Raw genomic sequence first — 23,692 nt, forward strand, 5'->3', positions numbered from 1 at the left:
AAAAACCTATTTTCTAGTAGTGGTAAAATGTCTATTAAACCTCGGAACTAGGAATAAAATGAGTGTTAATGGTTATCTTTTGATCATTGAACTCAAAACAGATTTCTTAGTTAAATTGCAATAGATTGACATTTAATGGAGGAACTTAGGTCTTTTCATCTATGGAATTGGATATTAGAATATCATTTTTTAACTATGATTAATATTAACATTAGTTCACAAGTTAGTTATTTTATCTTAGTGTAGAGAGAGTTTGATTCGTTGAAATCTAACATCGATAACTTTTGTCCATTGAATTTCATATTATTTTATTGTTTGTTTATTTAAAATCCCAAAAATATTATAACTTGTAGTTTTATTTTAATTTATCTTTATTGTTGAATGTTATGCTCAAATCCTCATTGTTCATTTGTTAGTTTAAATGGTAAAAGTTTGTAAAAATTGTCAAATATTACACAAATTTTCGTAGGAATAATATCTCTTATTGAATTCTATATGATGATTTGGTATCCTTAGTAATGAGTCAAGAAGTTTTATGGTGCTAAGTACGAGACATTTTCAGCATGCATGGCTATGGAAGTTACACTTCATTATGTGCAAGTGTGTTTGTATAGCAAATGGCAGAAAACAGTGGTGGGGAGAGGGACCATACATGGTTTCATTTATTTTCTTCCTTCTTCTTTCTTCCCTTGTATGCTAGTTTATTATTTATATGTTAGACTCAATTTTAATTTCAATCAGAATTTCATTTAATTGTATGATTTTATTTTTTTATTTTAATTGTTTAATACTTTTTATTCAAGTAATTTATAGTAATTTTTAAACTTTAAAAAAATTATCACAAAATATTTTAAAATAATTAAAAATAGTAGTCGTATCATAATTTAACATGACACTTTTGGTAAGAACTAAAAACCAAACAAAAAAGTAGTCGAGGAATCAAGACTGATTATATATTAGAAGAGATACTACAAACATAAATCATGAAAAATTAAGGAATTAAAAATATATTTTTTACTATAAAATTTGAGCAAGTTTCATGTAAAACTTTTGAATTTTCATCTTATTCTGAATGTAATTTATACGTTTTAGAGTACTTGTCTAATTATTTTGTTTAGATAACAGTCTTTTTATAAATAAAGATCATGTCTAGCTAAAATGTTTATGACAGTTCAATATTTTTAAAATTAAAACAATTCAACTCTAATTTATTTTTGAAAAAAAAAAGATAATGTTTAAAGATTAAAGGTCATCTTTATATTAAAAAAAACGTTTTCTAAGCACATTAAACATCTACTGGTTTTGTCTTATTCATTTTTTTTCTTAGGTTTGCTTCATCTCAATACGTTTTTTGTCCTGTTTTCCTTTGCTCTTTATTGATAATTACAAAAGAATCACATCAACTTTCCTTTATTTTATAATTTCAAAGACTTATAAAGAAAATAATGAATCTACGTATACATATTTAAAAAAAACCAAAATAAAAATATTATATACAATTATTAATAAAAACTAAATAAAACTCAAAACATAAAAAGAAGTTAGCCCCTTTTTTTACTATAAAAAATCGTATATTCAAGATTAGTTACACGAATTATTTGTTTTTTATTTAATTTTTTCTGAATTAATTACATATATAATTTTTTTTTACGTCTATAGTATTCAAATTTTATTTAAATTAATCTTATTTTATGTAATACATATTGTAAACTTTTTATTTTTATTTTCTAGATTTCCCTATATTTTTGGGTAATAAATTCCATTTTTATACAACACCTAGGTCTAGAGACAAGGACTTTTGTCATCATGTGTCTATCTGTATAATAATTTAATTGCAGAAGAGTGAAGACCATAGGATTCATCATTTTCCAAATAAGTATCTTCGTAGTTGCATAAGTCAAGAGAAGAAGTGAAGTGGCTGCAATGGCTTCAAGTCAGGAAGAGGTGACCCTTTTGGGAGTTGTGGGAAGCCCATTTCTACACAGGGTTCAGATTGCTCTCAAGTTGAAGGGAGTTGAATACAAATATTTGGAAGACGATTTGAACAACAAGAGTGATTTGCTCCTCAAGTATAACCCAGTTTACAAAATGATTCCAGTGCTTGTTCACAATGAGAAGCCCATTTCAGAGTCCCTTGTGATTGTTGAGTACATTGATGACACATGGAAAAACAATCCCATCTTGCCTTCTGATCCCTACCAAAGAGCCTTGGCTCGTTTCTGGGCTAAGTTCATTGATGACAAGGTAACTCTCAGTTAGATCCCTTCTTTTTCACTCTTTTCTTTTTGCTAATCAACTTTGTTTAAAGTGAATCATGGATCAGATTGATTTAAGAACTACCTTGAATTATTGTTATGATTTGTAATTTTTATGTAATTGTATAGGATTTCGTTCTAATTTTTAACTTGGTGTAAGAAATATTTTGTGCTATATCTACTTGTGACTAATCCGATTCTAAATTTCTAAACAGAAATACTATAGAAATATTTCTTGCACTTTAATGCAGAAAATTAAGCAGAAAGGGGATCCTATAAACAGATTTTATTTACTTCTACATAGCTCAATCATATATAGTTCTGATTGATGAACAAGTGGTTGGTTTGAATAATTATGGACTCAGGTTTTTGAATCTTGACTCTTATGTGTAAAAGAAACTTGGTTGGAAGAAAATATCCCCCCATTGGGTGTCTTTAGATCACTCGAAGGAGATTAGTCTCTATGAATGATTAGAGATATTCCTTGCAACTATATGCGTATCCAAGAAAAATAATAGTTCTATTTATGCCAACTAGTATTTTACTAACATATACGTAATTTAATTTGTGAAATCAGTGTGTGGTTCCAGCATGGAAATCTGCTTTTATGACTGATGAGAAAGAGAAAGAGAAGGCTAAAGAAGAGTTATTTGAGGCTCTGAGTTTTCTTGAGAATGAGTTGAAGGGCAAGTTTTTTGGTGGAGAGGAGTTTGGCTTTGTGGATATTGCTGCTGTGTTAATACCTATAATTCAAGAGATAGCAGGGTTGCAATTGTTCACAAGTGAGAAATTCCCAAAGCTCTCTAAATGGAGCCAAGACTTTCACAACCATCCAGTTGTCAACGAAGTTATGCCTCCTAAGGATCAACTTTTTGCCTATTTCAAGGCTCGGGCTCAAAGCTTCGTTGCTAAAAGAAAGAATTAATATAGTGAGACTCAGAATTTCCATCGAGGTTTCAGTATTGTATGAAATGAAAGCTACTTGTCTATGTTTCGTTATTGCGGTTGTATTTTCATTTTTCAATGAATTATGTGATATAGGATTTCTCCATGTCAAAAGATAGTTCAATTCAATCAATAAAATAAACGAATGAGTCGTGTTAGAGCATATAGAGTGAGATATTTTTGTTGAGTTGGCTAATTTTAAATAATTGTTAGTTGACTCTTTTTTTCTCTAGAAAAGATGATATGAAGTTACTTTATAAGTGACTGTTGATTGATATTATTTATGTCATAAATAACATGTTTTTTAAACATTATAGAACTCAAAAAATTACATCAAACACCTACTTTAATAATTTTAATATTAGAATGAATTTTATGAGTAAAATATTTAAAATTACGTGGAATTATAAAATCACGTAATTAAAATAAATAACTAATTTAAACAATTATAATTGATTTAAACTTTAAAGTATTTAATAAAGAGTATTTGGTGATTTCTTTTTTTTAACTTTTGTAATCAATGCCTTCTCCTTTTGGCTCTTGGCCTTGTTGACATTTTGGCTACCGCAATCAATAAAAGGAAAAGATGTCACTTCCCTTCCCCACATCATATAAATCTTTTGGTGGATATGCTTTTCAGGGATATTGGTGTCGGAAGAGATAAGGATTTGATGCAAAGATACAACCATTCTTTAAAGATATATATGTTATGTCACATGTGAAAATATTAACATGGTATAAGTTGATTGATAATTTTGTCTATTAAATTATAATTGAAAGTTTGATTTCAAATTCATATATAAGAAAAATATTTTTTGAACATTTATAATAAATTTTAATATTTCGATAAATTATTCTTTGAATCTCGCTAAGAAATATATTAAGTTAAAAAAATGCCCCACGCAAAAATAAATGTATTTGGTAAAGTGTGTAAAATAAAAAAATTAATAATTATAAGCTTGCATGTTTTTTAATTATTTTACTTTAATTTACCAACAATTTTAGTTTCTCTACTTATAATTATTCGCATTTTATCTTCACATAATTTTTAAATTATTTAAACTAAATCACTTTAAGTTTTATTCAAAAACTAATAGAAATGTAGTGAAGGTATGGCATTATTAACTTATAGTAATATATATAAATGAAAAAAAAATGTATAATATGTAATGATTTTTTTATAATTTTATTTAAATATTTTTGTGGACCTATACAAATTTATAATATATCACACCTCTGTTATATTATTATTCTTTTTATTTGTATTTGATTTTAAACAACAAACTATTTGTGTTCTTTTTCATAAACATCTATTTTTTATAAGTAACATGCTCAAATGGAAAATGCTAAATGGGTTTCCTAAAGTGTTCTTAGGATACTAATTAAGGAACTAGAGATAATTTTTTTATTTTTTTATTGAAACCCAAACAATTATGATGTTCAAAACTTTTTTTTATTCTTCTATGATATTCACTATATATACTTTCTCATTTTAATTCCTTAACCACTATTTTTAAATTTAAGCAAAACCCAACTAAAATTTAAACAGTCAATCCTACCAACCTTATGAACTCCTATAAAGAAAATAAATAAATAAAGAATAATTTCCTAATTTAAATAACCCTCTATAAAAAAAACACTATTAAAATGACTCTAATTTTTTTTAAAAAGGTTTAATATTATTTTCTTACTTAAAATTTGTGGGATTTCTTCTTTTAGTCATTATTCTAATTTTTTTATCAATAAAATTCTTCAAACATTTTTTTCATTACTATTTTTCATTTGTATTATTAAGTAATAATGTTCAGTGATAACATACCAATATAACAATATTGTTGATAACATAGTGATTTGTCACATTATCAATGAGTCTAATGAAGTAATATAATTTTTTTAATAAATTATATTTATAAATTCTAATTTGTTAAAAAAAGTTGATGCCATCAATAATGAATTTTAATTAGGACAACATTTATAATGAACCAACAAGATAAGTGGTCTATTGTGGACCATTATTTGCAACCTTTGGGTTGATCTAAGACATAAAATATTATTGTATATCCTACGCAACAAATTCCTTCACCACCTTCCACAACCTCTCTTTTCATCAGCGCCATTGCCGGAGGTGATTCTCGGTAACAACGCCATTTGTTTTTCTTTTTACCTACTTCTTCTCCAGCAGCTCGACACCCACGCTGCACTAGATTCAAACACCATCAAACAACGGCTCCATCTTCTCAAAGAAAATGTGGTGCACCAGATTTACCGAGTTTCGAAATTTTGTCCATGTCCAAGTAATTATATTCTCTCACAATCTGGGTCTTAAAAAATCAACACAAAAATTGCACCTTTACCAATACCGAACCAAACTAGTGGATCAACCACACGCCGCCTTGCAAAACCAAACCAACCTAGGATCGAAAAACCTAGAAAAAAGCATCAAACCCAGAGATGCACACAAAGTATTTTGAAAAACATCCATTTCCACAATGTCTTCAGATTCGCCACTAGAGTCAGCAATTCTTCAAATTTGAGATCCTTAAAACTCACAGATCTAAAATCATCCACCTCGCGCTACTACTGTCGTGATGGGTTAGTCGCATTTGAGTCGCCCTACCACCGCCATAGATGGGTCGTTGACCTCACCACTTATGGTCTTCTGTGATGTTGTGAGATCTCACCATCGTGCCAGAGCCATAACACATTGGACTTGAGGACAGTGACGAATCCATACAATTTCTTTAGATGGGATAAAGAAACAGTACATAATATTTTCACTAACAAAAAACATTATAAATTTTTACAAAATATCACAATAAAAAATTAAAATATTTAAGTTTCTACAAATTTTAAAAGATGAGTACCAATTTGCTGTTTTACATCTTTTATGATAAAATATGTTTTTAGATCCTCAATTATTTAAAAGATTTTGTTTTTAGTCCATCATTTATTTATTTTTAGTCTATCAATTAAATGTTGAGTGAGCTTGATCTCCAAACTGTTTTTCCGTTTAATTTTAGTACCTACCATTAAATTATCCCATTAAAAAATGACCCAACAACAAATGTTTAATGAAAAAAGCAACACATAATTTTTCAGATTTGGGTTTTGGGTTGTGCGAAGAGGAACAGATCCAAGAGTATCTTTCAAACTAATCACAAACATTTTCTTAACTGTTAGAAAATGATTCAACACATTTTACATATTTCACCAAGCATTATTGAACAGTTTTTAATCGTCACAAACTTCTTTTTCCCAAATCAATTATCACATTATCATTTAACAGGAAACTTGAGTGCAAGCATAAAAATCAAACGAAAAAATAATTTAGAGATTAAGACCCATCAACATTTAATTAACGGATTAAAAACAATTTTTTTTAAAAAAAATTAAGAAATTAAAAATATATTTTTATCTTTTTTTAATTTAAAAACATTATCTGATGTGGAGAATACTTATTTTTTATGAAACCAAGAATAACAATTACTTAAAATATTCAAGTAAAAAAAATTAGTTAGAGAGAAATTAATAATTGCCCTCATTATTACCAACATACATCCGTTCCTGCCTAAGGGCAAAGAACGACGACGAGTTCTTCTCTTCCCGCGGCTTTCCAAGCACTCCCTTGGCATGAGGCCTATGGAGGTGCCACCACATTTTGTATTCTGTTTTTATCAAAAGTGGATTTGTGCAACAACGTTGATGGTGAGGCTTTGTTTACAGGCATGGTTCAGGCAAAGTTGCCGCTTGCAATGTTTACGAAAACACCATTGTCGAAATTACCTCTGAGGGTAGGAGTGTTGTTGGGGGAGAGAGCTTGAGGAGGAAAGGTGCAGGATACAACTTATGAGATGAGATTAATCTAATAACTCACAAATAATGGTTAACATTAGATCATTTATTTGCTGGTCCATCATGTTAGATGCTGCCTAAAAGTAAAGTTTATCAGAAAAATCATATGGGATTATTCTGTATTATTGTTGATGTTGTGATAAGTCATTATTACGTTATTAATTAATGTTGATAGGTGATAATAAATATTAAAAATCTTAATAGTGAACTAATTTAAGGACTCTAGCATATCAAAATCTAGATTAAAAAAAATTCAAAAAAAAACTTAGAAACTAAAAAATGATAAACCCATATAAAATCTCTCTTAGATAAACTATTCTAGTAAAAGATATTCCACTATATTAATGTAAAACCCTAACGCTATGCTCCCACGTAGAGGTGACGTGATTCTTACATCATTTCTAAGTCATTGACAATTTGTCATATATGACGATTGACGATGGAGTCTTCTTTACTGCATGCAAATACAGTTTTTTTTTTTTCTTAATTTCTGGATTAGTGTCATATGCCATATCTAATACTACCTGTTACAAAAATAATCGGGAAATTGTACCTTTTACAAAATTTTGTATACCGAGAGAATGTATTGAAAACAGAAAAAATTCTCTTAAAAGAACAGAAAAATTTTGTGATAAGATAATTAACGTGTGAAAAAGAGATAAAAAAAATTAATGACTACATACTAAGAATATAAAATAATTTTATATTATTATTTAATAAAAAATTACTATTTATAATTTTGTATGGCATTTAAGGTAATTGTAAAAAAAAAAATAAAAATAAATATATATATATATATATATATATATATATATATAATTAGATGAGAATATACACTATTTTATATTGTTAATACACAGCTTATTTTCTAAAAATATAGTAGTATTAGGAGAAGTGTTAGTATAAAATAATATAATTATTAATTACTCTTTTCTACTTTTTTTTGTCAACATATCAATTATTCTATAAACTATTATTATTTCTCTTAGCTTCCTATTCTTATTCTATCATATATTAATTAGAATAAAATGTCCTTGCTTCCTAAAAATATTTCAAAAGGTTAGTTTTAGTCCCTATAAATATTTAGCTTTTGAATTTATGCAAAAACATATTTTCAAGTCGCTAATGAAGGACTAAAAGCTTATCAATTTTGATAAATACAGGATCCAAAAACATATAAAGAAAACATAGTTTTATAAGGATTAAAATTAACATTTTGAAATATTTAAGAGTGTTGCTACGTGGGCCACGATGAGACAAAAAAATAAAATTAGATAAATTATTTTCCAAAAAATGAAAAACTTGAGGAGTCGCCACCAACATTTATTTAAGAAAAACGTCGAGAAAACAAAAAAATTAAGGAATAGTCTACGATTTGAGGAAAAAAAGAATTCATGAGTTGTTTATGTACGGAGAATATGTTAGTACTCTACAAGCCCGTCATGAAGACGACAACCTTTAATCAAGTGTGCTAAAAAATAAAGTGATATTTTAATTATTATCTTCTTTTGAGAACATCAATTGTGTTTGTTATATTTTTCTTTAGAAAAGAAAATCAAATTTTATTTTTAGAAACAAAAAAAGATTTTTATTTTTGTAATTTTTTTTTGGGTTGACAAGGGATTCGCCCTCGCTCCTACGTATCCCCAGGTGCAATGAGAAAATCATACTTACGTGGTTCTTTGTAGAAAAAGAGCTTATGTGTTGAGTTGATTTTATTTTATTATATTTTTTTGGAAGATTTTAATTTGGTTCTGTAGTAAACTTTGTGAAGTCAAGTAAGTCAGATACCCAACATGACAATTCACAAAATTTACTCACACTTTATTAAAACATCACCAAGTAAGTTGGGGACCCAACATAAAGTACGTGTAACATGACAAAGGAGAATTGAGTGATCATTTATATATGAGAGTGTTACGATTTTTAGAAAAGACTTTAGTTTTATGGTAAACTTTGTGAACTTAGGCAAGTCAGAGATCCAACATGCTATTCACAAAATTTACTCACATGTTATTAAAAATACCACCAAGCAAGTCGAAGACTCAGCATGGAGTGCACAGAGTGTAAGCATATACTAAAAACTGCTAATGTGGATTTGCAAAAATAAATAAATAATTGTCATAGTGGTAGGAAATCAACACTACTAGAAAAAGGGCTTTTTACGACACTTGATTTACGACGATTGTACAAGGAACCGCTTTAGAAAGTGGTGCGGTGACATTTTTGTAATAATTGTGTTTCAAATTGCATTTTACGACGCACATTCTAAGGCAGTTTTCAATAACCGCATTAGAATGTTATGTTTTATAAAATTTATGCCGGTTTTTAGTAAAAAAACCCGTCATAATTGTCAAAATAAAAAAAAGCAAAACCGCGCAATGCTTGCTTTTAACCTCGTGCCTCTTTTGTTCACCTTTCTGCTACCTTGCTCCTTTCTTGGAACCCTAGCACATTTTTGTTCATCACCTTGCTACTTGCTCCTTTCTTTGAACCCTAGTGCATGTTTGTTCACCTTTGATAACTGCTAAATAATTGTGAATTAATAGTAGTTAATTAATCAAATTTTTGCCTAGAATTAATTATTTAGCAATTATTTATAATTGAAAGTTGAAAAATTAATTAAATTGAATTTTTGGTTGTAGATACGAAAATTGAGGTTACATTAAGCAAAAAGGCAACAAAAATGAAGAGAAAGAAGGAGTTCTGAAGCAAGCCCAGCCCAACACTCGCGCTAAGCGCGCGTCAGGTGCTAAGCAAGCAAAGAAGACAGGCGCTAAGCGAGGCGTTGAGCTCGAAGATGTAGAATCCGTTACGCGCGCTAAGCCCCAGCTACGCGCTAAGCGCGCGATCCAACAGAAGCACAGGCTAAGCCTGCAGGGCGCGCTAAGCGCGTGATACGAACGCGCTAAGCGCGAGGTGTCGCGCTAAGCGCGACTATAAAGGCCCAAAGCCCACTTCAGCAACTATAAATAGAGAGTCAGTCCCAAGGAATCGACATCACGCCTCAGAGCAATTCCCTTAGCACTCCCAGCCTGAGCTCTCCCTTCTCTCTCTATATTCTTTGTTTTTATTATCCCTATTCTTTCTTTCACCCCTAGTTGTAAGCCCTCAATGACCATGAGTGGCTAATCCCTTAGCTAGGGCCTGGTAGGCCTAAAAAGCCAACGATGTACGGTGTACTTCAAGATTATCAATGCAAAGAGGATTTATTCCAGGTTTTTCTGTTCTAATTCTTTTCTTGTTATCTTGCATTCATTCTTGAATTTCTTTTGGGTTTTATTCGCTCGGGAGAGGGTATTTCCTAATAAGAGTTTAAGATTTAATGCATGCATTGGTTTTAGGGGTTATACACTTGGGAAAGGGTAACACCTAATAGAACATCTTAAGAAAAGAATCCTTGGGTTAGCATTGCTAGGCATAGAATGATGACTCAATGCCCATGCATTTAGCAACATCTAAAACTTAACCTTAATGCATTTTAATTATTGAATCTTCGCAAAGACATTTGGGAGATAGGTAGTTAAAATAGGCTTGTCATCGTGAGACATCAGGGGCAAGTAAAATTAGCAGATGTGGGTAAAACTAATACCAGTACATTGGTAATGAATATCATATTTACATGCATTGTAGGCCAATTGGGTTTGTCTGGTCTTGGCAGTTTTATTAATTGTATTTCCGTTTAAACTATTCGATCTAGTAATAGCAATCTATTCCTGCACTTATTCCTGCTTTTATTATTTTACTCTTACTTACAAATTGAGAAGTATTCGATAAAGTGCAATAAAATCCCTGTGGAAATGATACTCGGACTTCCGAGGTTTACTACTTAAGAGCGATTTGGTACACTTGCCAAAACCTCAACAAGTTTTTGGCGCCGTTGCCGGGGATTTTATTTTCGCACTTAATTGCCATACTATATCAGTTTGTAAGCCCAACTCTTCTTTTCTTGGCTTATTCTCTTAGTATTCTCTCTCTTCGCTTTTATTCCTTCTTTCTCCTATAATTGCACGGGTAGTGCCTTTTTGTTTTTATGCGACTTAGAACTGCATCTGGAGACGTTGTCCCTATTAACTTAGAAATTGAAGCTACTTGTCGGCGTAACAACGCTGCAAGAAGAAGAAGGGAACAAGACACAGAAGGAAGCAGTTACACTTCACCTCCTCTTTCTCCACATCACACTAAAATGGACGGGGAACCGGCACGAAGAGTCACACTAGAGGACTTCTCTAATACCGCCACTCCCCAGTTCTTCACAAGTATTGCAAGACTGGAGGTTCAAGCAGCCAATATCTCCTACCCGCACTCCCTTATTCAGTTAATCCAAGGGAACCTCTTCCATGGTCTTCCGAGCGAAGATCCATATGCTCACCTAGCCTCATACATAGAAATATGCAACACCATAAAAATAGTCGGAGTCCCAGAAGATGCGGTACGCCTTAACCTCTTCTCCTTTTCCCTGGCAGGAGAGGCAAAACGATGGTTGCATTTTTTCAAAGGTAACAGCTTAAGAACCTGGGAAGAAGTAGTGGAAAAGTTCTTAAAGAAGTACTTCCCAGAGTCAAAAACCGCCGAAGGGAAAATGGAGATTTCTTTTTTCCATCAATTCCCGGATGAATCCCTTAGTGAAGCACTAGAGCGTTTCCACGGCTTGTTAAGAAAAACACCGACACACGGCTACAGCGAGCCAGTATAATTGAACATATTCATCGATGGCTTGCGGCCTCAATCGAAACAGCTACTAGATGCATCCGCAGGAGGGAAGATCAAACTGAAGACTCCCGAGGAAGCGATGGAACTCATCAAGAACATGGTGGCCAGCGATCAAGCAATCCTTCATGATCGTACCTATGTTCCCACGAAAAGAAGCCTCTTGGAACTCGGCATGCAGGACGCGACGTTGGCACAAAATAAGCTATTGACGAGGCAGATAGAAGCCCTTACCGAAACCCTCAGCAAATTACCTCAACAACTACAAGCGGTAAGTTCTTCCCACTCTTCTGTTTTGCAGGTAGAAGGATGCCCCATATGCGGAGGAACCCACGAGCCTGGAAAATGTGTAAGCCAACAGGACACCTCTCGAGAAGTAAACTATATGGGCATTACCAAATCGCGGATTCCAGGGTTACAACCAGGGGAAACTCATCCGGATTCCACCAAGGGGGAGCAGGATTCAATCACGGGCCACCAGGATTTAATCAAGGAAGAAATTTCATGCAAGGTTCAGGGTGGAGGAATCAAGGAAACCAATATAAGGAGCAAAGGAACCAACAACCATACCGGCACCCCAGCCAAGGTCCGAATCAGCAAGAAAAGCCCACCAATATAGAAGAACTACTGCTGCAATTCATCCCAGAGACATGATCTTATCAAAAGAGCACGGATGCAGCCATTCGGAATCTGGAAGTTCAAATGGGCCAATTGGCACACGACAAAGCCGAACGGTCCACTAGAACTTTCGGGGCTAACACGGAGAAAAACTCGAAGGAAGAATGCAAGGCAGTGCTGACTCGAGGGCAGAAAAAAGGCAAGGAGGAAGGTAAGGTTGAAGAAAAAGACCAGCCAGAGGAAGAAAGGACAGAGACACCAGAAGAAAGGACAGGAGAAGAAGAGAAGGTGGCATCACCACCTAAAACCAAGAGCCAGAAAGCAAGAGAAGCCAAGAAGGAAGAACCACCAGCCCTACCACAAGATCTCCCATATCCTGTGGTACTCACCAAGAAGAACAAGGAACGCTACTTCAGACGTTTCTTGGAAATATTCAAAGGGCTGGAGATCACTATGCCATTCGGGGAAGCCTTACAGCAGATGCCCCTCTACTCCAAATTTATGAAGGACATCCTCACCAAGAAGGGGAAGTACATTGATAATGAGAATATTGTGGTAGGGGGTAACTGCAGCGCTATAATACAGAGGAAGCTACCCAAGAAGTTTAAGGACCTCGGAAGTGTTACCATTTCGTGCACTATAGGGAAGGAAACGGTGAACAAGGCCCTCATTGATTTAGGAGCAAGTATCAATCTGATGTCCTTATCAATGTGTAAAAGAATCGGGAATTTGAAGATAGATCCTACCAAGATGACGCTTCAACTAGCAGACCGTTCGATTACAAGGCCATACGGGGTGGTAGAAGATGTCCTAGTCAAGGTACGCCACTTTACTTTTCCGGTGGACTTTGTCATAATGGATATCGAAGAAGACACAGACATTCCCTTCATCTTAGGCAGACCTTTCATGCTAACTTCCAATTGTGTGGTGGATATGGGGAATGGGAACTTGGAGTTGAGTATTGACAATTAGAAGATCACTTTCGACTTTTTCAAAGCAATGAAGTACCCACAGGAAGGTTGGAAGTGTTTCAGAGTGGAGGAGATTGATAAGGAAGATGTCAGTATTCTCAAGACACCACAGTCTTCACTGGAGAAAGCAATGGTAAATGCTTTGGACTGTCTAACCAGTGAAGAGGAAGAAGATCTAAAGGCTTGCTTGGAAGACTTAGATAGACAAGACAGTATTCCTCAGGAAGAAGCCCGATTTGAGACGCTAGAGAAGAAAGTTCTGTCTGAGAAGAAGAAGATAGAGTTGAAGATATTGCCCGATCATCTAAAGTATGTGTTCTTGGAGGAAGATAAACTTGTAGTGATCAGTAACGCACTCACAACAGAGGAGGAAAACAGGTTAGTAGATGTCCTCAAGAAACACATGGAAGCTATTGGATGGCATATATCGGACCTCAAGGGAATTAGCCCTGCTTATTGCATGCACAGAATAATGATGGAAGAGGACTACAAGCCAGTCCGACAACCCCAGAGGCGGCTAAATCCAACAATGAAGGAAGAGGTAAGAAAGGAGGTACTCAAGCTCTTGGAGGCTGGACTCATATATCCCATCTTTGATAGCGCTTGGGTAAGCCCAGTACAGGTGGTTCCTAAGAAAGGTGGAATGACAGTGGTACGAAATGAGAAGAATGACTTGATACCAACACGAACTGTCATTGGCTGGCGAATGTGTATCGACTATCGCAAGCTGAATGAAGCCACACGGAAGGACCATTTCCCTTTACCTTTCATGGATCAGATGCTGGAGAAACTTGCAGGGCAGGCGTACTACTGTTTCTTGGATGGATACTCGGGATATAATCAGATCACGGTGGACCTCAGAGACCAAGAGAAGACAGTCTTCACATGCCCTTTTGGCGTCTTTGCTTACAGATTGATGCCATTCGGGTTATGTAATGCACCAGCCACATTTCAGAGGTGCATGCTGGCCATTTTTTCAGACATGGTGGAGAAAAGCATCGAGGTATTCATGGACGACTTCTCGATTTTTGGACCCTCATTTGACAGTTGTTTGAGGAACCTAGAGATGGTACTTCAGAGGTGCGTAGAGACTAACTTAGTACTGAACTGGGAAAAGTGTCATTTTATGGTTCGAGAGGGCATAGTCCTAGGCCACAAAATCTCAGCTAGAGGGATTGAGGTTGATCGGGCGAAGATAGACGTCATAGAGAAGCTGGCACCACCATTGAATGTTAAAGGTGTCAGAAGTTTCTTAGGGCATGCAGGATTCTACAGGAGGTTTATCAAGGATTTCTCGAAGATTGCCAGGCCCCTAAGCAATCTGCTGAATAAAGACGTGGTTTTCAAGTTCGATGAAGAATGTTCAGTAGCATTTCAGACATTGAAGAACAAGCTCACTACTGCACCTGTGATGATTGCACTAGACTGGAATAAAGACTTTGGACTAATGTGCGATGCCAGTGATTATGCAATAAGAGCAGTTCTAGGACAGAGGCACGACAAGGTATTTCACGCCATCTATTATGCTAGCAGGGTCCTGAATGAAGTACAGTTGAATTATGCAACCACAGAAAAGGAAATGCTAGCCATTGTCTTTGTCTGGGAGAAGTTCAGGTCATACTTAATAGGGTTGAGGGTCACCATTTTCACAGATCATGCTGCCATCAAGCACCTGCTTGCCAAAACAGACTCCAAGCCAAGGTTGATTAAATGGGTCCTATTATTACAAGAGTTTGACATCGTCATCAAGGACAAGAGAGGATCTGAGAATGTGGTAGTCGATCATTTATCTCGATTAAAGAATGAAGAAGTCACCAAGGAAGAACCAGAGGTAAGAGGAGAATTTCCTTATGAGTTTCTTTTGTAGGTTACCACCAGACCTTGGTTTGCAGACATAGCAAACTACAAAGCCACGGGAGTTATTGCAGAACAGTTTAATTGGAGTCAGAGGAAGAAATTTCTACACGATGCACGCTTCTATGTGTGGGATGATCCTCATTTGTTCAAGGCAGGAGCAGATAATGTATTAAGAAGATGCGTCACAAAGGAAGAAGCACGGAGCATTCTTTGGCACTGTCACAGTTCACCATATGGCGGACATCACAGCGAGGACAGAACAACAGCAAAAGTGCTACAATAAGGTTTTTTCTGGCCCTCTCTTTTTAAAGATGCTTACGAGTTTGTGCGTTGTTGTGATAAATGCCAGAGAACAGGGGGAATATCTCGAAGAAATGAGATGCCTTTACAGAATATCATGGAAGTGGAGATCTTTGACTGTTGGGGCATAGACTTCATGGGACCCCTGCCTTCATCATATGAAAATATCTACATCTTGGTAGTGGTGGATTATGTCTCCAAATGGGTGGAAGCCATAGCTACGCCAAAGGACGATGCCAGGGTAGTAATTAAATTTCTAAAGAAGAACATTTTCTCCCGTTTCGGAGTCCCACGAGCCTTGATTAGTGATGGGGGAACGCACTTCTGCGACAATCAGTTGAAGAAAGTCTTGGAGCACTATAATGTCCGACATAAGGTGGCCACACCTTATCATCCTCAGACAAATGGCCAAGCAGAAATCTCTAACATGGAGCTCAAGCGAATCCTGGAGAAGACAATTGCATCATCAAGAAAGGATTGGGCCTTGAAGCTCGATGATACTCTCTGGGCCTATAGGACAGCGTTCAAGACCCCCATCGGCTTATCACCATTTCAGCTAGTGTATAGGAAGGCATGCCATTTACCAGTGGAGCTGGAGCACAAAGCATATTAGGCTCTCAAGTTACTTAACTTTGACGACAATGCATGCAGGGAAAAGAGGAAGTTACAGCTTCAGGAGTTAGAAGAGATGAGACTGAATACCTATGAGTCATCCAGAATTTACAAGGAAAAGACGAAGGCATATCATGATAAGAAGCTACAAAGGAAACAATTCCAGCCAAGGCAGCAAGTATTACTCTTTAACTCGAGGCTAAGGCTATTCCCAGGTAAGTTGAAGTCCAAGTGGTGAGGTCCATTTATCATAAAAGAAGTTAGACCTCACGGAGCAGTGGAATTGGTGGACCCTAGAGAAGAGAACTTTGAGAAGAAATGGATCGTCAATGGACAACACTTGAAACCGTACAACGGAGGACAACTTGAGCGATTGACGACCATCATCTACTTAAATGATCCTTGAGAAAGCTTACTGTCTAGCTAAAGACAATAAACTAAGCGCTGGTTGGGAGGCAACCCAACATATATTGTAAAAATGTAGTTATTTATTTTATGAAGAAAAAAAAGCCCAACAGGTGCAAATAGCAAACAGGAGGTGCAAAAAGCAAAAGCCCAACAGGTGAAGTCAGCAATAGGAGGGGTGCCAATAGCAGAAGTAAAGTGGGCTGCACAAAGCCACGCGCTTAGCGCGCGACCTCGAGCTAAGCGCCCATGTATTTTTCAAACTTTTGAAATTTTGAATCTGAGGGGCAACCAAGGGACACTCCCTTTGGTGCGCTTAGCGGCCACAGGCGCGCTAAGCGCGAACGTCATAAATTCTGGGGAGTTTTCGAAACTCCCCAACCCCTCAGTTGCCTCCCAGGGGGTTTTTAATCTCAGAACCCCATATTTTCCTTTCTCTACGCCTTTCAACCTCTTTACTTCTTCCTCTCTCTGCATTCTCTCTTCATCTACTTGCTTCCCTATGCCATTTTCACGCAGATTGCATACAAAAAGGTGAGACTGGGAATCTGGACTAGTGTTATACTTCTTTGCAGGTACCATCACGCTAAGCCTTGCATAGAGGCTTAGCGGGAACAGGCAATATGAAGAACAAAAAGAGGAGCGCGCTAAGCCGCTGCAAGACAGAGGAACGAGCACGAAGCACGCGCTTAGCCAGCACGGTCGCGCTAAGCGCGCTCATCAACCTCAACGAACGCACTAAGCGCGTGCTAGTGGTGCTAAGCGCGTGCCAGCAACACCAGCAAACTGGCGCTAAGCACGGGGCTGGGCCTTAGGGCCCATCAGCCCTCGCGCCTTACTCTTTACACCCCCATTTCCATTCTCATCACCCCTTCCTTTTTACTAACTACACCCCCTAGTTGCTACTTTCTGCACCCCTTCTTTACTAACTACACCCTAGTTTGTTTACTTTTTGCACCCCCCATTTTTACTAATTGCAGTCTGTTCTGTTGTTTTTGGTTTTTTTTCAGATGGCTTCCCGTAAACGTCGTGCCCTGCCCACACCAGGGGAAGCGTCCAACTGGGACTCTTCCTGCTTTACCTCAGAGATTGCTTGACACAGGTACCAAGATAACATTCACATTCGGAACATCCTTCCGGAGAGGAATGTTGAACTTGGGCCTGGGATGTTTGATGAGTTCCTCCAGGAACTCAGGAGGCGCAGATGGGACCAGGTGCTTACACGCCTACCAGAGAAGAGAATCGATGTGGCTCTGGTGAAAGAGTTTTATTCGAACCTTTATGATCCAAAGGACCACAGTCCCAGATTCTACAGGGTGCGAGGACAAGTCGTTCATTTTGACGCTGACACAATTAATGACTTCCTCGACACCCCAGTCATCTTGGAGGACGGGGAAGAGTACCCAGCCTACACCAGATACCTCAGCACTCACCCCGATCCTGACACCATCGTCGCCATACTATGTACTCCAGGGGGGCGTTTTGTTCTAAACGCTGATGGTCTTCCCTGGAAGCTGCTGAGGAAGGACATGACAACACTCGCTCAGACATGGAGTGTCCTCTCTTATTATGATCTTGCACCCACTTCTCACACATCTGATGTTAATCTTGACAGGGCACGCTTGATCTACGGCTTGGTGAGCCGGATGGATATGGACGTGGGCAGCTTTATATCTCAGCAGATCAGTCAGATTGCCCAGTCCAGCACCTCGAGGCTCGGGTTCCCAGCGTTGATTACAGTGTTGTGCGACATTCAGGGGGTAGTTTCTGATACCCTGATCTTTGAGTCACTCAGCCTTGCGATCAACTTGGCCTACGTGAAGAAGAACTATTGGAACCCCGCCAATCCATCGATCACATTTCCAGGGACTCGCCGCACACGCACCAGAGCCTCGGCGTCGGCATCAGAGGCCCCTCTTCCTACCCAGCCTCCGTCTCAGCCTTCTTCCTAGAGACCGTGACCTCCACCTGCCTCCACCTCAGCATCCCTGGACATGCATGGTCAGATACTGAGGTCCATCCACATCGGACAACAGCTCATCATGGAGAATATGCACAAACTGTCCTTACATATGCAGATGGACCCACCGCTCATCACTCTAGAGGCTTATCGTCAGTAGGTTGCCTGGCCAGGAGACCAGCCCTCCACTGACAGGGGGGAAGAGCCTTCTGGAGCTGCTGAGGATCTTGTAGTCGATGAAGACCTCATTGCTGACCTAGCTAGCGCTGACTGGGGCCCATGGGCAGACTTGGGCAGAGGCAGTTGATGTTTTCTCTTATATTTTGATGTTTTCTCTTATATTTTGATGTTTTCTTTTATGTTTTGATGTTTTCTTCTTTCTTATGTTTCTTTTATGTAGTCTGTTTGGGTATTAAAAAGAAGTAGTAGTAATAATATTAGTATTTCAGTATGTGTTTTCTGAGTAATAATTGCATGGTAAACTTGAGCAGTCATAATTTTTGAGCTTGTTCTGGAAGGTTCAAACACTTGAGATGCCACTAATCCTTGGAAACACTGGTTCTGGAAGCACAAGTCAGGTCAAGAAATGGAACATGAATAGCACAAGGTGGGAAGGTTAGCCTGATGGAACAAGGTCATAACTGGTACGCCGAATACTTGCTTAAGTCCCGGTGAGAGTGTGAACTTAATTGTGAGAGAAAACGCCTGTTTTTAAGTTCCTGGTTTTGCATCATTCTTAAACTGTTAGAATAGTTACTTAAGGTGGATATGATCAAGGCCATGTTTGTTATGATTAGCTACTTAGCCAAAAAGCCAACCTGACATGATTTTTACCCCTTGCACCCATGATTGAGCCAATATAGTATTTTGAATTAACCCTTGAGCCAATAAAATGATAGTCCTAACCCTTTAGGATGATAAGAGAGCAAAAATGGGTTATAAAGGTCTTAATTTGGGGGATTTTGGGAAATAGGTAGCTAAGATAATAGTACAACACATAGTAAGACACCTTTTACAAACTGTAGGCCCAATTCTAAAAAAAAAAATGTGTGTAATAAAGGGCAAAAACAAAAGAGCAAGAGAGGTGTCAAAAGAAAAGTGTTGTGGGGAAATAAAAGGGTTAAGAAAAAGGCCTCGGAAGAATTAGAAATTTTTGCTCTCTTAATCCTAAGTTTGAATTCCCAAGAAAAACCATGATTTTTTGTAACTAAAGATAACTGTAATTGAGATGAAATGCAAAACTTTGGAGTCTTACTTGCAGGTTGTTAGTAAAATTGCAAACACTGAACCAGACACTTGTGAGCAGAGGGAAACACCAGCCTTGTGAGGAAAGTAAGGCAAGCCAGATTTGATTAAGATTCCAGAGGACTGACTAATTCCACTCTTGTGTTTTATGCTTTCATTTTGAGATGTTGACAGATGCGGAAAGGACCACTGAAAGAAGGAGGAACTGAAGCCATTGATAGTGTTGAAACAATCAGAACTTGCTTGAGAATTTATTTACTTTACTTTTTATTTTTGGTTTGCTTGGGGACAAACAAAGTTTAATTTGGGGGATTTTGATAACTGTTAAATAAATGTGAATTAATAGTAGTTAATTAATCAAATTTTGGCCTAGAATTAATTATTTAGCAGTTATTTATAATTGAAAGTTGAAAAATTAATTAAATTGAATTTCTGGTTGCAGATACGAAAATTGAGGTTACATTAAGCAAAAAGGCAACAGAAATGAAGAGAAAGAAGGAGTTCTGAAGCAGGCCCAGCCCAACACTCGCGCTAAGCGAGCAAAGAAGACAGGCGCTAAGCGAGGCGTTGAGCTCGAAGATGTAGAATCCGTTACGTGCGCTAAGCCCCAGCTACGCGCTAAGCACGCGATCCAACAGAAGCACAGGCTAAGCCTGCAGGGCGCGCTAAGCGCGCGATCCGAACGCGCTAAGCGCGAGGTGTCGCGCTAAGCGCGGCTATGAAGGTCAAAAGTCCACTTCAGCAACTATAAATAGAGAGCCAGTCCCAAGGAATCGACATCACGCCTCAGAGCAATTCCCTCAGCACTCCCAGCCTGAGCTCTCCCTTCTCTCTCTATATTCTTTGTTTTTATTATCCCTATTCTTTCTTTCACCCCCAGTTGTAAGCCCTCAATGACCATGAGTGGCTAATCCCCTAGCTAGGGCTTGGTAGGCCTAAAAAGCCAACGATGTACGGTGTACTTCAAGAATTATCAATGCAAAGAGGATTTATTCCAGGTTTTTCTGTTCTAATTCTTTTCTTGTTATCTTGCATTCATTCTTGAATTTCTTTTGGGTTTTATTCACTCGGGAGAGGGTATTTCCTAATAAGGGTTTAAGATTTAATGCATGCATTGGTTTTAGGGGTTATACACTTGGGAAAGGGTAACACCTAATAGAACATCTTAAGAAAAGAATCCTTGGGTTAGCATTGCTGGGCATAGAATGATGACTCAATGCCCATGCATTTAGCAACATCTAGAACTTAACCTTAATGCATTTTAATTATTGAATCTTCGCAAAGGCATTTGGGAGATAGGTAGTTAAAATAGGCATGTCATCGTGAGGCATCAGGGGCAAGTAAAATTAGCAGATGTGGGTAAAACTGATACCAGTACATTGGTAATGAATATCATATTTACATGCATCGTAGGCCAATTGGGTTTGTCTGGTCTTGGCAGTTTTATTAATTGTCTTTCCGTTTAAACTATTCGATTTAGTAATAGCAATCTATTCCTGCACTTATTCTTGCTTTTATTATTTTACTCTTACTTACAAATTGAGAAGTATTCGATAAAGTGCAATAAAATCACCGTGGAAACGATACTCGGACTTCCGAGGTTTACTACTTAAGAGCGATTTGGTACACTTGCCAAAACCTCAACAACCTTTCTGCTTGGTCCTTTCTTTGACATTGAACATTGAACCTCAACTCTTTGACATTGAAGCCCTACCCCTTCTTCCATTGAACTGGACGAGGTTGACTTTATCGCTCCTACTTCTTGGCTCGAAGTTTCATGAAGAAAGAGATTGGTTAGTGAGTTACTAACTTTGTTAGGTTAAGTGGTTCGTGTACTGTTGAATAAAGGTCGTGGGTTCCATATAATTTCTTTTAATGGTGATGTTTGCTAATCGTGGTTGCAGGGAAGACGTGCGCATGTCATCGATGAGTTGTTGGTAAAGAAGGTGATACGTTTTTGACTGGGCTGCAAACGTGTCAGTGGGTTTTTTTTATTGAAGCTCTGGTTGATGTTCGTATGGTGTTTTATTAGTAAAATATATTTATATATATATTGGTTATGTTTTATTAATTTGATATTTTGTTCATATGTTAAACTTTGTTCATATACAGCTAAATCTTAGCTTGACATGGTAATTGTTATGATGATAATAAATTTGTTGGTCTTTAATCCCTTCCAGAAGTTAGTGTAGAAGCCTAATTTTAGTGAAATTTAAATTAAAATGGTTCATTGAAGTCATCAACTTCATTCCTTTTGTGCAATTTCGCTCCCCAATCTGTTATACTACTCCAAATCCAATAGAATGGCACAAACGGTCTTTTACTTGGGAGTAACTAGTGCCTTACTTCATAAGATTAGCTTACATTTATGTGATTATGAATTCAGTACTTCATTTACTTTGAGTCATGATATTTTAATTATTTTTCATTTTGTTACTTTAGATCCTTTTCCTCGTTGTTGGTCATGTTGGGGTGTAATGAAAACTGAGAAGGTCCTGAGTTGTTTGGCTCGATAGTCCAGGATGAATGCTTCATGTATACCTGAGTAGGATATCTCTAGTTGGTGTGGCTAGGGATATTTTGCCAAGTTTATTGCTCAGTTAGGTTCATATTCTGAGACAAAAGGACACTAGTTGGCTTTCTAATAAATTAAAATTGGGTGAAACTGGAGTTTGAACATGTATGAAAGGGATATAATAAAAGTGGGAACTACACTTAGTAATTAAGGATACAAGATTGAAACGTGGGAAAAAAAAATGAATAACGAGATATTTACAATACAATATTAATTAAACTAACTAACAAGGTAACGACAAAAAGAAAATCACATTGAAGAATAAAATAAACAATAGAGACAATAAAGAAATAAATAAAATAAAGAGTTATTCACTAATATTTATAATTATTTTTATTTTCTTTTATTTATTATTATTATTATTTGTCAAAGTCAATTGGTTGACTTTGACTTAGTCAACACTGACGGAATGTTAACATGACGGACCTAGCACCATCCTAAGTGGCAAGGTACATATTCAAAGGAATGGGGTGTAACCATCACTAATTTTATTTCACTTTGAAAGGAAATGGGCTAGGCCCAAAATGAAAGCAAGTGCATGTGTAAAATAATTGGCAAGGCCTGATGATGTGAGACCGATACAGGCACGGCGACGGCGTGATGACGACGGTGGCGTGAATGTTTCGCGGTGGTGCAAACAAAAAAAGGATAGAAAAAACAAAGGTGAAAAGGGCCCTTAACGCCACCGACGAAGGGCCCAAGGGAGAATGATGACGGCCGCACTCCTACACTACCACGGGATAACAACAAATGGTGACGACGACGTGAACAGAGGCATCACGGCCTCGCCCAAGTTGGCAAAATAAAATAAAAACGGAAACACATCAAAGAAGAAGCATTTGAATAACCAAACAAAATAAAGGAATAAGAAAATAACAAGGCCATACTGTGTAGGCCTCGCCAACGGCCAAGGTGGAGTTACCATGGAGGGTGGCGCAGTGATACGAAAAAAAGAAGAAGAAGGAACGAAAAGAACGAGAGAAGAAGAGGAGGAAAAGGGAAAGCAAAAGGAAAGAAGAAAATAATGAGAAAGAGAGACCGTGAAGGGAATGAGGAATACCTGAAGATCCTTTTCCCTTCTCTGACGACAGTGCCAAGTGTCACTCTTTTATTGATCAATGTTTCATCTTCATATTCGTGTTGCTATGTGCATTAATTACACAAACCTTTCTCTTATATGCATTCCTCTCCCTCCTAGTTTTACTTTTAATGTTCTTTTTTTTTTACTTTTACTGTTTTTTTTATTTCATTTGTTTGTTTTTTTTTGTTTCTACTTTCTTTTTCTTTTTTATTCATTCATATTTTTTTACACGTTTTCTCTTCTTTTTTTCAATACTTTTTTGGTTTCTTTTTTCTTATTTTTTGTCTTCTTTTTTTGTTATTTCTT

General features: G+C 36.7%; 2 protein-coding genes across 2 annotated transcripts; both read left to right on the forward strand.

Moving 5' to 3' along the window:
* The first annotated feature begins 1,870 nt into the window (after positions 1 to 1,870).
* On the forward strand, positions 1,871 to 3,350 carry LOC548029 (glutathione S-transferase GST 11). Its single transcript, NM_001250741.2, has 2 exons — positions 1,871 to 2,244; positions 2,833 to 3,350. The coding sequence occupies exons 1-2, from the start codon at positions 1,924 to 1,926 to the stop codon at positions 3,178 to 3,180; spliced, it is 669 nt and encodes a 222-aa protein (NP_001237670.1). The 5' UTR covers positions 1,871 to 1,923; the 3' UTR covers positions 3,181 to 3,350.
* A 9,114-nt stretch (positions 3,351 to 12,464) lies between these two features.
* LOC102667403 (uncharacterized) lies at positions 12,465 to 13,352 on the forward strand. Its single transcript, XM_006603447.1, has one exon. The coding sequence runs from the start codon at positions 12,465 to 12,467 to the stop codon at positions 13,350 to 13,352; it is 888 nt and encodes a 295-aa protein (XP_006603510.1).
* The last annotated feature ends 10,340 nt before the right edge of the window (positions 13,353 to 23,692 follow it).

The sequence above is a fragment of the Glycine max genome, chromosome 18, assembly GCF_000004515.6.
Source record: "Glycine max cultivar Williams 82 chromosome 18, Glycine_max_v4.0, whole genome shotgun sequence".
Lineage (NCBI taxonomy): Eukaryota > Viridiplantae > Streptophyta > Magnoliopsida > Fabales > Fabaceae > Glycine > Glycine max.